The following is an 18,098-nucleotide window of genomic DNA, read 5'->3' as shown; positions in this document are numbered from 1 at the left end:
CCACCGTAAAGTCAGAAGTGGGGATGTTCCTGATGACTGCAGAATATTCAGCACCATTTGCGACTCCTCAGATACTGAAGCACCTCACTTCTCTGCATTGAACTTCATCTGCCACTTGTCTGCCCAATCCACCAACATGTCTATGTCCTTTTGAAGAGCAAGATAATCCCCATCACAGTTGACAATATTTCCAATCTTTGTATCATCTGCAAATTTTGAAATCGTGCCCTGCACAACACAGTCTTGGTCATTAATATATATCAGGAAGAGCAAGGGTCCCAACACTGACTCCTGGGGAACTCTACTACAAACTTTGTGGGTTTTGTTCATAAAAAGATAGCGACATATCTTTCTAAACCACACTTGAACATTCACTTGCTCTTTTGCTTATGAACTTGTTTGAAGTTGTCTAAACTCTAGACCGACTATTGCCCATTTACCAATATGAAATTGTCCTACATTAGCAACCAGTCTACTGGCTAGAGCTCCCCTCAGTTCCTGGTAGAAAATTTCTGCTGATCAACTTAAATTGCTTTGATTTACATTTTTATCCTCCAGTCTTACTGTCACTGATTGATTAAAAGACCCTGGAACATTCTGAAGACTTTTTTTTTTGTCAGGCAGTTGTGCCTGAGTCCAAATGGAAAAACTGCTCATATTTTGTGAAGCTAATTGGAACTGAGTGGATCTTCTGAATTTTCTGCTTTAATGTGGCACTGGGATCTAAAAGCTCAATAACAATAATGATACAGTTTTTAATAAGCTGATAAAAGATAATTATAAATTAGTTTAGCTTATTCAGCACATCCTGCTAATAACTGACTTACGTTCTGCTTTTGTTTCAGATGTGAGTATAGGATTAACTTAAGTGCAAATTCCAGAATATTTTTCTTAGTGATGCCAGAATTGCAGCTTTGTTACAATCAGATGTCTTGTATCTTATTTTGTGTGCTTTGAGAAATTTAACCAAGTGTCATTGAGCCACAGTAATGTTGATTTTAATTGTTTTGTATCAGGGCTTATCTGGTGGTACCACAGTTTCAGCCACCATGATGGTAGCACACAAAGTTGGCATTCCATTGCTTGTAACTGGTGGGATCGGAGGAGTGCATCGTGATGGACAAAACAGTAAGATCTGCTTCAAATATTAGAGAGTCAAACTTGGGCATAATCTTGGATGCGTCATAAAGCAAATTTAGTTAATTAGTAGTACAGCCTCACAATATCTAGCCTTTAGTTAAATGGGTAGAAGAGTTAGACCTCACCTATTACAGTGCGGATACACTGACTCCGGGAGAGGACTTTATGTGCGCACACACTCAATCCAAGAGATTGCATTACAGTATGGATGCACACAATCTGGGAGAGGATGTTACAGTTCGGACACTGCTTCAGAGAGAACATAACACTGCAAATACATTCATTCCAGGAGAGAGTGTTACATTCAATCTGAGACCTCCCTCCAACCTGAAAAACAACCATTTATCACTACTCTCTTTTTCTGTCCCTCGGCCAATTTCTTAGCCAAGTGCCTACTTTCCCTTTTATTCCATGTGCTAGCATTTTGCTCATTAACCTGTTGTGTGGCACTGCTTTTTTGAACATCCAAATACACCACATCAACAGCGGTGCCCTGATCAACCTTCTCTGTTACCTCCTCAAAAAACTCCAGCAAGTTAATTAAACATGATTTTCCCTTTATGAATCCATGCTGGCTTTCCTTAATTATCATGCACTTGTCTAGGTGATTATTGTTCTTGTCCAGAACTATAGTTTCCAGAAATTTCCTTACCACTGAAGTCAAACTGATTGGCCTGTAGTTGCCGGCTTTACCCTTTTGAACAAGGGTGTAACATTTGCAATTCTCTAGTCCTCTGGCACCACCCCTGTGTCTAAGGAAGACTGGAAGATGATCACTAGTGCCTCTGCAATTTCCACTCTCACTTCCCCTCAATACACTTGGATGCATCTCATCCGGTCCTGGTACCTTATCTATTTTAAGTAAAGATAGCCTTTTTAACACCTCCGCCTTCTCAATTATAAATCCTGGATTTAATTTTCCTACCTTTCCCCTTCAAGGGAATGTACCTTCACGTTGCTTGCAATACCTTTTCTTTGAAGGTGGCCCATTGATCAGCCACCATCTTTTCTGCCAACATTTGATTCAAACTCACTTGACACAGATGCATTCTCATCCTATGGAAGTTGGCTTTCCCCCATTTAATTATCCCTGTTCTGGATTGTTTCTTGTCCTTTTCCATGGCCAACATAAACTTTATGATACAATGGTCACTGTCCCCTAAATGCTCTCCCAATGATATTTGATCCACTTGGGCCAACTCATTCCCCAGGACCAGGTACAGAAGTGCATACCCTCTCGTTGGACAGGAAACATACTGCTGCAGAAAATTACCTTGAACACATTCCAGGAACTCACGCCTCTCTTGTCCCTTTGCACTATTCCTATCCCAGTCTATATTTGGATAATTGAAGTCCCCCATTATGATTCCTCTATATTTCTGGCACCTCTCTGTAATTTCTTTGCAAATTTGTTTCTCTACATCCCTTCCACTGGTTGGTGGTCTATATACTACACCGATCAATGTTATTGCACCTTTTTCATCCCTTATCTCTAGCCAGAGCGATTCCATCCTTGACCCCTCTGGAACATCCTCTCTCTCCAGTACCCTAATGCCATCTTTAATCAATATTGCCACACCCACTCCTTTTCTTTCTTCCCTGTCTTTCCTAAACACCTTGTCCCCAGAAATATTTAACATTCAATCCCGCCCTTCTTTGAGCCCAGTCTCTGTAACAGCAATAATACTATAATTCTATTTGTCAACCTGTGCCTGTAGTTCACTAATCTTATTAATCACACTCCGTGTATTCACATACATGCACATTAAGCCTGATTTAGGTTTCTTTTTTTTACTTTCCCCCTTATTCTGACCCCATCTAATGACTTACGATTGCCTACTCTAGTTCTGACAAACTCTACAAGTATTCTGTTAACATTGATACTACTCTCTGATATATCCCCCTTATCAGTTAATATTTCTCTACTTCCCAGTACCAGTTTCTTTCCTCTCCACTCTGAATTTCCCCTCAGGTTCCCATCCCCCTGCCCATCTAGTTTAAACCCTCCCCGACAGCACTAATAAACCTTCCCGCAAGGACATTAACCCCAGTCCTGTTAAGGTGTAACCTGACCTCCTTGTACAGGTCCCAATGCCTCAGAAATCTAAAGGCTTCCCTTCTACGCCATTTCTCCAGCTACGTGTTGAACTGCTCAATCTTCCTATTCCTTTGCTCACTAGCATGTGGCACTGGGGGTAATCTTGAGATTACTGCTCTTGAGGTCCTGCTTTTTAATTCCCTTCCTAACTCCCTAAAATCTGCTTTCAAGACCTCCTCCTTTTTCTTACCTATGTCATTGGTCCCAATGTGGGCCACGACCTCTGGCTGTACACCCTCCCCCAAAAGAATGTTCTGCAGCTGCTCTATGACATCTTTGACCCTGGCACCAGGGAGGCAACAAACCATCCTGGAGTCACCTCTACGGCTGCAAAAACACCTGTCTGCTCCTCTAACTTTGGAATCCCTACCACTATAGCACTTCCACTCTTCCTCTTCCCCTCCTGCGCAGCTGAGCCACCCGTGGTGCCACGAACTTGGCTCTTGCTGCAGCCCTCTGAGGAACCAGCTCACTCACCAGTATCCAGAACGGAAAATAGAGAGTGAGATAACCTCAGGGAATTCCTGCCCTACCTGCCTGTTTCTCTTAGATACTCTGGCAGTTACCCATTCCCTCTCTGCCTGTGTACTTGTTAGCTGTGGTGTGACCACCTCTCTAAAAATGCTAGCCACTTAAACCTCAGCCTTGCGAATGCACCACAGTGACTCCAGCCGCCACACGAGCTCCGCAACTCAGAGCTCAAGTATCTGCAGTTGGTGACACTTCCTGCAGTTGGAGTCATTGAGGCCATTTTGTGCCTGCACAGCTTCCTACATCTGGCAGAATGCACATTCTGTATGGCCGAGCTGCACTGGCATACCTTAAACTTTATATAAAGTGTTCACTCCAGAATGGTATAATATAATAACTCACCTGTCACTCACCAATTGCCGCCTCTGTGCGGAGTTCTGAAAGGCCTACACTTACCAACCAATAAACTTACGGACTCCTGTGATGTGACTTTTAAATTTAATCTGTAAACTCCCAGCTCTTTCTCTTTCTCTCTCTCCGAAGTCCTGCTGCTTTATGGGCTTCCCCTGTAGCAAAGTAAAAGCCAGCTACTGGAGGCTGAGGGAAAGGATAGGTTGAAAATGAAAGGATCACCCCCTTCCCTCTTCACCTAACTCCCTCACTCACCAAACTCTAACTTAAGCACTTTCTAATGCACACAAAGCAGCACTCCAGTGCAGACCGGAGATACACTCACTGTAGGAAAGCATTACAGTATAGATACACTAGAACGAAAGGAAGATATAGGTATATGGAAATGGGTTTGGGACATGGGATTATGACCACTGCTCATGTGGGGAATAGGCACCAAGATGGACTTATTGAGCTGAATGTTTGTTCTGTAGTAGTTGATAATTTTGTGTAATGACTGTGATATAGAATTGAGCTGAAAAGCTCTGGGGAATATACTACCAATTGACTATTTGTGATATAACTGCCTTCTAGAAATGTTATGTGAACAGCTGAAATACAAGTTTAAAAATCTGCATAATTTTGCCATCACGTTGGGACCATCAGTACATAATTAAGCAGACAATGTATGTTACATCTACTTTACATTAAAATGTCTTATTAGGAATTGTACCATGGAATATTCCACAAGACTGTTGGACTGGTGTCGGAGTAACTCCTCTGAGCCTAACAAATGATGCCGTTATTTTACTTTTCCAGCATTGGATGTAAGCACAGATCTGACCGAGCTGGGGCGCAATCCTGTCACTGTGATTTCAGCAGGAGTCAAATCCATCCTGGATATTGGACGAACACTGGAATACTTGGTATAGTGGCTCATGGGTCGTCATTTATAAAGAAGTAGTATTCCATCATAGCTGACTTTGAATTCAGGCCTAGTCTGGTAGATGGACCTCTTTTCCATTCTTTATAAAGTAAGTTTGAATCAATCTCGTAATAGTTCGAAGTGTAAATCTACAGTGGAAACTGCAGGCAATTTAACAAAATTAATAATCAGAGAGGCCGCTGTTGGAAATGAAATGCTATACTGGTGCAGTATATGGGTGATCCCTGCTGTGTCACTGTTGGTAAGGTCTCTGACTCCCACTCAGCCAAGTTCCTTTTTAGCATCCGGACAGGCAGCAAGTGGCAGCTTGGTTCTCATTTACCCCTCTTGCACTCCTCAGACTTTTTTCTCCCTCTCTCACACCCGTTATTGCTCTTTCCTGCTTTTCTTTATCCCTCTGATACGCATTTTCCCCTCTTTTCTACGCTACCTTGTACCAGTACAAGAACAACATTGGAAGATGTCTGTCCTCTCATTGAAATGCATCTATGAATGATGCAAGATGAAAATAAAGATTCAACAAGATTCTGTTATTTTGGATAATCTTCTCAATTACCACTCTGCTTTGGTTGCTTTAGGAGACACTTGGGGTATGTGTGGCGACATTTGGAAAATCACGTGACTTCCCAGCATTTTTTATTCCAAAAAGTGGTTTTCAATCCCCTTACAATGTCACTGATGAAGAGGAAGCAGCCCAACTTATTGGTAGGTTCTGATTGCTCGATTTTCCCTGGATTACAGTACCACATATGGTACATTGTAAATTGTTCACGATAACCTAGACCACATTCACTGATTTCAGAGCTCTATGTAGAAGAGATCAAGAAATTGCCATGTTGTTGTAGCTGTGATTACAACTGTTCCAATTTGTTGATTTGGATCATAGTTGATTAACCTCACCAGTAAGTGCAAAGCTTTGTGTCACAATGAACTATATGAATTGGGAAAATCACCCCCCACCAACCACTTTCTGTTGAGTTAACTCTCTGAAGCAGTTATAAGGGCATTACAGTTGGATTAGGGAAAGAAGATAAAGCCAGGGACTCCACTCCTGATCTGTGCAGATAGTTTTGGGCTTTGATGTGATTCTTGCCATGGTGGAATAGCCTGCCAACATTTAGTCTGAAAAGTTCACGCATAAAAAAATGGTCACTTTGGGGAGGTAGCAGAAGACTGTAAACTTGAGCCAATGCCTTCAGGAGAGGAGGAGAGGGAGACAAATTCCTTCCTTTAGCATCTTTATTGATGTCAGTGCAGTTATCAAAAGAACATTTGTTGTTTCGTGTTTGCTCCCACTCTCCTGCATCGATGGAGAAATGTCTAATTTCACTATAGGCTGTCTTGAGAAATCAGTGTAAAAACATTGGAAATGGTTCAGTGATAAGCAGGATGGATATCATCTCAACTCCATTTCAGATAGAGCAAGGCATGAGTAAATAACCAGCTGTGCATAGGTTGGGGAGTGACCATACCACAGACCATTTGGTTTGAACTGTACTTGAATTTGTTGAAATCCATGTAAATTTGACTTGTCCATTGCTGCTTTAAGATGACAAGTTTTTGTGGTATATAGCAATTATATCGAATCTGCATTTAAATAAGAACATTGAAAGGAAAACAATCTCCCAAAAGCTGCCAGTAATGCAAACAAATGAAATCATTTTGATCTGAATTCAGTGTTCAAATGGCCAATTTATGTTTATCAGGGATGTTATAGCATTTTCAGAGCCAGTAATAGCTTTCCAGCTATAGCTTAATGCAGGACTGACAGCTGTAACCAACTACAAGTGACTGGACAATATAGTGAAAATATTTGTTGTTTAATTTTAATAGCCAATGCCCATAAATTTGGCCAGGACAGCAGTGTGTTGATAGCTGTCCCTATTCCAGAGGAGCAGGCGGCATCAAGTCTGATTATTGATGATGCGATCCAGCAGGCCTTGGAAGAAGCAAGGTAAGAATACAAGAACAAAACCTCGGTAACTAATTTAGTGAACAATGATATTTTGGGGGTGAATTTCCAAGGGATTTCTCCCACTTGTCTGCAAAAGAACCACTATGGAAACCCCTGAAAACTGGTGTAAGCAGTGTTTAATCCGTTTATAGTTTATACAGCTTTTCGGCTAAGGTTACAGCAGACAATCAGGAAATTCATCCCCGAAGCCTAATCTTTATGCACTTTGTCTAGTTGGGTCGGTGATAATCAACAAGCCGAGTGCAGATATGTTTGGGTGCCAGCCTCACAGGGAGTCATGATTTAACCTCTGTCTGGGAGTTAGTGGTTCGTTTGCTTGAGTTATGAGGCCGCCTGATCTTACCAAAAGTCATGTTGAATTCCTCCATCTCTTAGCATCTTCTCTCATGAGAAATAAAATGAATAGTACAAGTTGTATGTTCAGCCTTGTGTTCCAAGGTGGAAACCTTCCAGTCACTGAATTTGTATAAATAGTTCATAGGTTGGAACACAAACAGATCCTGCTAGAAACATTCAGCAGGTCAGATAACGTCCAAACTACACCCATCTATTGGAGACTCCTATTGGAGACTGCTTTCCTGATCGATTTTGTCTCATTACTTTAAAAACAGATATCATTTGCAACAATTGCAGAAAGAGCTCTTGTTACATAATCCAACATGAGTGCTCAGCCAAATCACAGAACATAATTCCATGTGACTATATGATTCTTTATTATTGATTTCATGATTTACAGTAAGAGCTTAGTTACCAAAATTCACAATTCCAACCTGACCACAGCAAACATTAGTTTACTCAAAACATTTATACCGATTCAACCTTTGATCTCTACATTCCATGCATACTAGTACTAAATTGAAATATGTTAAAAGACAGACAATGTAGACTTCAGATAACATGAAGCCAAGAAGATGCATGTATGTTCATCTGAGTTTCTCCAATGATTCTGTTACCATGGTTATACATTCCACTTAAGCTATTCAATCACATTATTACCATAAACAGTGACCAAATCAACATGTCCCAGACCCTTCGGACATGGATGAATGGCCTTCCTTCAACCAGACCTACTTAACAAAGCAGCTCTGTTAGCAGAACTGAAAGGTGTTTTATCTCATTGTGTGCTGATCACAAACAATGAGGTACATGGACAATGTGAACTCACAGCCCCTAGAGCCAGAAATCTGGCTCTCAAAACCTGGGCATTTGAGTATTACATTTGTTCATTGGCTTGTTCTGTATGGATTTTGTCAGCTTGCAGGTTTAGAAAAGGCTGTTTTTCTCACTAGAAGGATGATACTTCAATCAGAACAGCAATGTCTGTTAGTCTCAGCAACTTGAGAAATATACTAATTTAAGGGAGCATGAAATTAAACTTTTGTATTTGGCCCCTGAGGCTCCCTGGGCCTATCTGTTGTACCCATGAAAACAAAGAGTTTGGATTTCTGATCTAGAGGGGGGACTGATCATGACTTTTCTTGTTTCTCCTCCACCAGGGATGAAGGTATCCTGGGCAAAGATGTTACTCCCTTCGTTCTGAACAGAATTTATGAGCTCACCAAAGGAATTTCACTGACTACCAGTATCCTTCATATTTTGAACCATTTTCATGCCTGTAGCATGTCTTTAACTTCATATGGGCAAGAACATGAGCACAGAAGAACAAGGTAGCCCCAGATGTACAAATTGAAGATTTTGCAAGGTTAAGTGCAACCCTAGAGTTTTATGGTCATCCCTGTCAAGATAGTCACCTAGGAGGAACTCAGGAGGTGTCAAGACACCTGCATTGATCAAAGTACAAGTGAATTTGGAATAGTTCTTATGGATGTGAAGTGAAAGGATGAATCCTCCCCCGATGGTACTGCCATATTAGAAGCATTTTTAGCCTCAGCAGTTGCAGTAGAAGTATGGGGTTGACTTATCGGAAGCTAATTTTAAAGGTAGATAGCCATCTTTGCAGTTACTGAATAACTAAATATGAAGCCTGGTCTGGTACCTCAGCGTATTATGCTGGATGGGGCGGGGTTTTGGGTTTGGTGGGAGAAATGATACAGAGACTCTGGGGTTATATGACTGAGTCAGACTGTTCATTTCTTTTGTCAATAACTTCGAAAGTGTTAATTTATGGCCCTTAGTATTTAAACAATTCACATAAGTGATTGATTTACCTGGATTAACTGTGTCAATCTCTTTCAGTATTGCAAGCTTCAATTACATCACCTCGAAGGTAAACCCTTTGTCTTTTCTTGGTGATTAAATTACTGATATCCAGAATTAGGTTTGCAAGTAAATAAATCCCTCTCATGTCACTTAATTTAGAGTTTGATTTCATCAATGTTATCTTGTAACGAGCAGAGGGAGACTTTCATTATAGATTGGTTCTGAAACCAGGTCCCATTGATGAAAGGAGAGTGTGCCTAGCTACTGCACCTTCTGCATCTTCCTAGATTCCCACTAACATTGGAATACACACATGAAATAAGAGTAGACAATGAAATGGTACAGAGAAACTTTACAGTGCACATCCTGAGATCTCTGAAGGTAGCAGGATAGGTAGATAAGGTAGTTACATAGCCATACTGGAAACTTTACTAGTCAAGGTAAAGAATATAAGAACAAGGAGATTATACTAGAACTGTATAAAACACTAGTTAGGTCACAGCTGGAATACTGCATTTGCCTCTGGTCACTGCATTACAGGAAGGATGTGATTGCACCAGAGAGTGTATAGAGGAGATTACAAGGATGTTACCAGAACTGGAATGTTTTAGCTATGAAGGAAGATTGGATAGGTTCGGGCTGTTTTCTTTGGAACCGAGGAGGCTGAGGGGACATTTAATTGAAGTGTATAAAATTAGTAGGGGCCTAGATAGAGTGGTTAGAAAGGAGCATTTTTCATTAGCAGAGAGATCAATAATCAGGGTGCATAGATTTAAACTCATTGGTAGAAGGATTAAGGAGAATTGAGGAGTAATCTTTTCTCTTAAGAGGTGATGAAGGCCTGGAACTCACTGTCTAAAAGGGTGGTAGAGGCAGAAATCTTCATCACATTTAAAGTAACTATTAGATATGCACTTGAAGTGCCGTAACCTACAGGGTTACACACCTAGAGCTGGAGTTTAGGCTGGATCGCTCTTTTGCCGGGCACACACACAATAGACCAAATAGTCCACATCTGTGCCATAAATACTCTACGTTTCTAATAAGCTATTCAGTGAGAATACAAGTTCAAATAGAAGATTGTTTGCCCTTCACAGAGTGGTGGCTTTGTGAAAATGCGGGCTACCCGCAAAAGCAGTTTGTGTTGTGTTGATTAGATCAATATAAATTAATGAGCTTCTGTGTCCTCTCTTATAACCTTCATCCCCATTCATAAGAACATAAGAAATAGGAGCAGGAGTAGGCCATTCGGCCCCTCAAGCCTGCCCCACCATTCAATAAGATCATGGCTGATCTGTGGTTTCTGCATCGGTTGAGCCTCCAGTGGAAGGTAGATGGTCAGAGCTCTAAGTGTGGGTTGTGAGATTGAATCAGTATTGTGAAGTTTTCTTTGATTATGGAGCGAGGGGAGAAATTTCACAAACTGTACTTGGTGCTTCTCGTTGATTCCCTCACCTCCAGGCGGACATTGACTTGGGTGGTGTCATGATAGAACATTGATGGGATTAAGTTTGACGAGCCATACTTCTAATAAATTACTAGACAAATAACAGCACTTGATTCACTTTTAATCCTTAACTCTGAAACAGACATCGCTCTCATCAAGAACAATGCAAAAGTAGGCAGCCGCATAGCCTGTGCGCTCACCAGGCAGAGTTACCGTAAGTTCAGCACCCTGTCACAAGCACCAAGGGCAAAGCTTAGTGCTCTTGCACAGCCAGTAAGTTACAGTCATACTGTGTCATTTTCTCCTAACTCTGCTTGTGTAAAACTACAGCAAACATGATAATTTTGCCAAAACCACCGTGTCACTAGCTTAAAGCAAATTTATTTTAACATCCATTAAAATTGTCTGCAGTTATCCTAACCCATGTGTGATGGAGAAATCCAGTTTGTAACATTGAGTCGGCCTCCTTCCAGAATGAAAGGGAAGACATTGTGCCTTCTTCCCGTGTTTGTATTCTGGAACAAATGGTGCTTTGTGGCCTACTTGTTCTTTGCAAGTATGCTTTAAATCAAAAGCTTTGGTTTCATTTAATCAATCAGCAGTTCATAGATTGTCCTGCAGAGCTCAAGACAGAAATTGGCATCAGTTATATCATGCTATGTGGAACATTCTGCCAGAGAAGGCACTTCCAAGGTGAACAGGTTATAACCTCAGTTTGTCCAACAACATTGATGCAAATATTTTGAAAGAATCCTGTTGTATGACTTGAATTCATAGGAGACAAGCATGATGCCTTCAAATGCTCTCCAATTATAACTTTATTGAGGTTACTCACACATCATGGCCGGGTGGTGCATTCGAGCCCTGATGTCCTGTGTGAGGAGTTGTGTTCAGCTCATTCCTGATCTCCTGATGTTGCTATACGGAATAGTCCATGAACCCATTCACAGGGAGGGAGGTAAAAATTAGAGAAAAAAAATCCTATTCATATCCTCAGAGCCTAAAGCGTAAACATTACTAATTACTACCATTTGTAACTTTAGGATCTACCTTTTCTGTTGGCTAAGGTAGAGGCTTAGGACCAGACATGTCCCAACCCTCTCAAGTGTGGATCATGCAAGGGCCCAGATGGAAACCTGACCCTTGTAATATATCCCCAATATACCAAGTGGTAAAACCCTAAGATAATAAATCATCTATAGTAAGAGTGTTATTCACTGGTAAATCAGATAATTATTAAAATCTCTCAGCCGACCCAATTATACTCAAAGCTGTGAAATTAGACACTCTTTATGGAAGAGCACAGAAAAAACTCAACGTCCATAATGGTGGTATGATAATAGACTCAGAGTACATGCAGAGCAGCTCTGAAAAGATAGGTAGTATGACCTTGTAACTGACAGTTAGAGAAGGAACACATTTAGGAGCTTATTCAAGGCACTAAATCCTGGATTCAAAAGACCAGTTAAATGCTCTAACTTGCAGCATTTGAAGTCCCGAAATACACTACGGTCTGCTAACACATTTCTATTTCTCATTTAGCCTCTAATGCAACACAGACCCACTCTCATTAATTAAGCAAGCACTTGTGGTGGAAAGGGGGTTGGATATTTTTGCTGTTTTTGCAGAGGAAGTAAAAAAAAAAAATCCCAAAAATGTTGCGTTTCTCAGATGGTTAATTCTGCTGATACGATGCTATTCACCGTCACTGCTATAATCAATTTAATGTCAGTTAAAATGTCAAAAACAATGGAAGAGAAAATGCAACTCTTTTTAAACTGACACCTGACAGCAATTATACTTAACCAAGTCATTTGTTCCTGAGTGTGTTAATCCATAATCCTGATTGCCTATTCCTGTTTTTTCTGCATCCACAGGTAGTGATTGGTGGCTGCAATGTTGATTTCATTGCAAAGGCAAAAGGCAGCAATTTGGTGGTATGTGAGGACAGCAATATACATGACATTGAACAAACTGCAACTGATATACTCTGCTCCTGTTTCTGACAGAATCTTTTGAATCCAGTGATCCTGTCTGAAGTTCAACTTTTTAAACCCTGTTGCCAATGATGCTTTTTTTTAATTGATCATTTCCCCTCTTCCCCCACTGTGTGTACCATGTTTGCCTAAGACCACCGTGAAGCCTAACTGCTCCGAGGGCAAATTCCCCTATTCCTTTCTTAACTCCAGAGAAATGCCTGCATCCTGCTCAGCAACTTCCCATGATGGACACACAAATTGTTAATTCAATGTGTGGTAAATTACCGCATGCCACAGTCAATGGGCCATTGCAATAACAAAAGGCCCATTAATGGACCCTCACCCTCTACATATTTTATATTCAGTTTCACCAGTCATTAAGAACTCGAAATTCTAAGTACTTTGTCACCAAATTAATATAAAATCTTAACCTAGAATAGTGGAATCGCCCTAAATCCATCATAATACTTTATTTCTCAGCATCAAATGAAAATGTTTAAACATTTAGGCCTGAAATTTCGTAAAGGGGGAGAGGGTATACAGCAGAGCCAAAATGGTGCCAGAGACCTGATTCCAGGAGTCCCGCCCCCAAACCCAGCACCCACCATTTCCACTGGGGGAGGGAGGAGGGGACATGGGGGCGGGTTGTAGTTGTACATCTGTGATTCACAGAGGCAGCTGCACAGATTAAAGTGCAGCTGACTTCAAAAAGATCCAATTTTCGCTAGTGGAATGTCCAAAACGCAAGTGGGATCTGCACTTTTCAGAGGAAGGTCTGAAGTTGCCAGAGTTACTTGGAGAAGTAGACACCCTTTTGGAGAGGTAGGGTAGCCTTTGGGGGAGGTAAGGTGCTCTTTGTAATTGTTTAAATTAGACATGGATGTGCGTAAAAAGTGAATAAACGCATTGGGACTGTCAAGCTCATTGAACTGTCAAACTGTCAAGGGAACTGTCAAGCTGTCACAGCATTTAAATCTCCTGGTATTTCATTTTATTTTAAAAGCAGTCTGCAATTTTTTTTTAAAAGTGTATGCATTTTCAGTCTGTCTGTTGACTACGGCTGAGGGTAATCATTATAAGATTTGTGCTGCATAACTGCTTTCATAACCTGTCATTATCACAGTGGGGTGCCTAAGAGTTGACAGTTCGATTGACAGCTCAAAGTGGTTATAAAGTCTTCGATCTGGACCTATGAATACAAAAGGAATTAAGCACTTGAAGTAATGTAAATATAGTGAATGGGTTTTTATGAATGAGAGACTTCTTTTAAATAGTGAAGTCATCAATATACACTTAGAACTTTATTTCATCTCAGCATGGGTCCTGAGGTCTGACCAATTTGGATACTGGGTGAGTTGACATTGAGGTTGCAAGGGAACAGGATTGGGCATGGGTTGGCACCAAGTTGGCATGGGGCAGTGAAGGGCCTTGGGGGTGGGTAGAGGGGCATAGATTGACATGGAAGGTATGAGGGGTCATGGGATGTGGGCATAGAGGCAAAGGTTGGCATGCAGGGTCTGAGAGGTCTTGGGGTGGGTAGAGGGGCATTGCTTGGCATAGGGACTGTGTGTGGAGGTGAGGTGGGGTGAGGGCTAAAGGGCTGTTTTTTGGGGGTTTTTTAACAGCTACAAAGTGCTGGAGCACAGAGGCAGGTGTTTCACACAGCCCGCCTCCACACCTGGAAGCCCCTGTGGGTGCCTCCAAGCTCTTTCTGACCCCACTCCTGTTAACATCTGCCCCTACCCCCAACAACCTCCCCAGGATGAAATCTGACTCTGTGGGGCACTTTCTCCTGTGTCGGAGCTGGGAATTTTCAGTCTTTAGAATTTTATGTGATTAAAACCTTGGTTAGCTGCACCTAATCTTAATGTTTTTAAGGAGAAATGCAAAGATATTTGTGCTTCCCAGCTCCAGCCCACTTCTGTGGAGTGATCAAGGCTCAAACAACTGGACTGCTTTGTATGTGTAATCAATGTTGTAGAAACAAATTAACAGCAGGAGAGAGATTCAGGGGATATATTGATCTTGTGCAAAGCACTGATTTACCCTCATCTGGAATACAATGTTAGATGAAATTAAGACCATTTAGAAATTAATGGATTAATCAAAGACTTGATTATGAACTGACGTTGTTAAATACATGGCTTGTTTGACAAATGTAATTATTTGTGAAAAAGTGAATAATTGGATATACAATAGAAATCCAGTCGATGTAGTAGATTTGGATTTTCAGGATGTGTTAATTAAGGTGTCCCATAAGAGACTTGTCAGGTATGTGGTAGAAGAGGAAATGTAGCACTGTGGCTTGGAAGTTGGTTAAAGGGCAAGAAACAAACAAGTGTTGGAAAAGGAGAAGAGACCCTGCTCGGACAACTTTTATTCTCAGTATATTTGGATTTAGGCGTCAGGAATTTTTAAATTTACTGATGAGACTTGGAAAACGGTGGAGAGGGTAGACAGGTAGCAGATAGGAACAGGAGTAGGTATTTCAGCCCCTCAAGTCTGTTCCATCATTCAGAGAGATCATGGCTGTTGTGTGACCCAACTGCATCACGGGGTGGATAGAGATGGAGAATCTGGGAGAGTGGAATAGAGATGTATCTCCATCACATCTATTCGGATGATTCAACCTTCTAGTGCTTCTTTGCCAGTTTGCTTTTTTCTCTCTCATTTCTCTCTTATATTCTTGACTTTGCCTTTGGATGGCAGCTGTTCAGGATCCTGCCATTCACACCTCCTCTAGACATATCTTTTGTTTCTTTACTTGTCCCATTAGTCCTTGTACCATGAAACCTTTTGTCATTGAATCTCTCCTGCCCTCCACACTATCACAGACATTCCCTTTTTTTCTTCTTCCCCAACTTTCACTCAATCAAATCCTATTACATTTCTAACTCTCTCCAGTTCTAAAGAAAGGTCTCAGAGCTGACGCGTTAAATCTGTTTCTCTATTCACAGATGCTACCTGAACTGCTGAGTAGTTCCAGCATTTCCTGTTTTTATTCTTGGTTTGTGTGATCTCTCCTTGTAATTCAACCTTTGGTATCATTCTGATAAATCTGTGTGACACTTCCTCCAAAGCCAATATATCCTTCCTAAGTTGTGGTGCCCAGATGCAATTTAATATGGGTAAATGTGAGGTAATATGTTTTCCAAGTAAAAACAGGAATGGGAGTGTGCTGTCTATGGAGACACATTGAAATATTTGGATAAATAGAGGCCTATGAATTTAAATAGATAATTCTCTCAAAACATAAATGTAGGAATTAAGCTCATAAAAAGGGCCAAAGGAGTTTTGGTTTTTACCAATTACAGTATGTTACAGACAGGAGAGGTGTTTAATTTCAACAGCCCTGACTTCTCCTCTCACCACCTGTCCATAAACAGAAAGGTGTTTTGATTTAGATTTCCCATTTCATATGTGGTGGCGTATTTCCCAACCTCTCGGTTTTGGTGTAATCCAATTCCTATTAATAACCCCACAGCAAACTCGAGATAGGGTAAACTTAGAGGGTTAGTTTATTCGTGCACACTCACACGAGAGGAGACTCACAACATAGCCTCCTTTTCACTCATACAATAAATGAAGGCAGATAGAGAAAGAAAGATTTACAGGGCAAAGACCACAGGATAAAGAATTATTGTTTCACGTTAGTCCAGAGTCTAGACTCACAGAAGTTGGCACGCAGAAAACTGATGCTGGATAATTCACTTTTCCAATAGACGTGACTTCCACGATGCAATAGGGACATAGAGATGAATTAGTCTCTTAGCCGATGGTATAGAAGTTCCAAAGTCCCAGTAGAAACAGTGTAGATGCAGACCAGGTATTTTCTGAGCTGCTGCTGGCTGGATGGAAAATGGCAGACTGTCCTTTGCAGCTCCACAAGGAAATATTTCAGTTTCCTCCAGCTAGGGAGGGGTCAAATCACATGATTCCCACCTCTCCACTTTGGCTTTGAGAAAAGGTACATATTCCTTTGTCTGGGTTCCTGAAATGGTTAATGTTCCAAGCATTAAGAATTTGAAAGGAAAGTTGCAGACTACTAGTCTCAGTTGACTAGGCCTGGCATAGGAAATGTAGATGGCCTTTGTATAATTCCCTTTGGATTTGGCTTCTGTAGCTCAGAGAGTTGTTAGCGTCTCTTCAGAAATAACGAGGTGTCAGTTTCTCTGATACTGCCAGAAAGTTCCTTTTGTTTGAAAGTCACAGCCAGACATGGCTTCAGTCATTTTAAAGTCCATGTCCAGTTTTTAAAATTTTATAAATTAGCCATGAGAATATATATAAAAATATAGTGTGAGGTCTTAGCTCCATTAAAAAAGTACTAAATTTGAATATAACTTTGGGTAGGCCACAATTAGAGTACATAGTACAGTTTGGATGCCCCATTATAGAAAAGAAATTTGAGGCATAGGGTGGGATTTTCCAGCCCCGCCAGGACTTTTGGCTGGCCCACCACATACCCTGCGGCTGGTGTCACCATGGCAGGGCCAGAAAATCCCAGCCATAGAGTGTGTACAGCATAGATTCACCAAGGTGATGCCAAGAATGGAAAACTTAATTAAGTTAATTAACTGGAAATGCTTAGGAATATTTCATTGGAGCTTACTGGAGCAGAGAAAGCCATGAAGAGATTTAAGAGATTTTTTTAATCATTAAGGAATTAGTGATCGAAACCACACTAGCGTTTGAGAGTAGGTTTGATAGGTGGCTAAAGTAAAAAGGGATGTGGGCTCAGGCTCAGAATGGACTTGTATGAAGTGAGTACTGAAGGAGTGTGACACTGTTAGAGCTGTCTGCTTTTGGAGGAAACATTAAACCCATGTGCCCTCATGTGGATGTAAAATATCCCATGACACTATTTGAAGAAGAGCAGGATATATTTTACAATATCAGTCAACGCATGTTCCTCAACGAACATTTAAGAGCAGATTACCTGGCCGTTAGCTCATTGCTGTTTCTGGGACCTTGCTGTGCACAATTTGGCTGCTGCATTCTCTCCACTATAACAGTACACCACTTCAGAAGTACATCATTCCAACTTTTTGGAATGTCCTGGAGTCACGAAGGATGCAATATAAATGAAAGTTCTTGTCTTTCTTCTATGTTGAGTGGAGGTAGGTTAACTCATAACAAAGAGGGAGGGAAATATTCCTTGGCTCCTTCTTTCTGCTTCTGGAGGTCTGACTCAGTAGTGGCAAAGGCTTGGGAACCTGATCAAAGAAGAAGGGCAAATCTGGACCCCCAATGAACTGAGCGAAAATTGGTCAAGAGACTCCTTTTTGACATCTTTCTCCTCTCCCTTACAATAAACCAAATGTTATTGGGGTCACATGGTGCAGTTCAGTACCATAGATACTCAGAGTTCCTCTTTTCCCAGCTACAATACATTTTGGATAAGATATAAATGATTCTGACATATTGCATTGTGTGTTTCCTCTGAGTAGAAATTCAAATTCAAAATCAAAAGAAAAATTACCATATTTCTC

The 18,098-nt window shown here is 41.0% G+C and overlaps 1 protein-coding gene across 5 annotated transcripts in view; it reads left to right on the top strand.

Annotated features, from left to right (window-relative positions):
- The window catches only part of LOC144696668 (uncharacterized), a 132,671-nt gene that overhangs the window by 27,398 nt on the left and 87,175 nt on the right, over window positions 1-18,098 (top strand). For all 5 annotated transcript variants that reach the window (XM_078568239.1, XM_078568236.1, XM_078568237.1 and 2 more), the window contains 7 exons: window positions 1,017-1,128; window positions 4,919-5,025; window positions 5,624-5,750; window positions 6,879-6,999; window positions 8,517-8,602; window positions 10,770-10,900; window positions 12,505-12,564. In XM_078568239.1, coding sequence (XP_078424365.1) covers window positions 1,017-1,128; window positions 4,919-5,025; window positions 5,624-5,750; window positions 6,879-6,999; window positions 8,517-8,602; window positions 10,770-10,900; window positions 12,505-12,564 — 744 coding nt within the window. The remainder of the gene's footprint in view (window positions 1-1,016; window positions 1,129-4,918; window positions 5,026-5,623; window positions 5,751-6,878; window positions 7,000-8,516; window positions 8,603-10,769; window positions 10,901-12,504; window positions 12,565-18,098) is intronic.

Source organism: Cetorhinus maximus, chromosome 22 (assembly GCF_964194155.1).
Source record: "Cetorhinus maximus chromosome 22, sCetMax3.hap1.1, whole genome shotgun sequence".
In the NCBI taxonomy this organism is placed as follows: Eukaryota; Metazoa; Chordata; class Chondrichthyes; order Lamniformes; family Cetorhinidae; genus Cetorhinus; species Cetorhinus maximus.
This window is presented reverse-complemented; position numbering and strand designations above follow the sequence as displayed.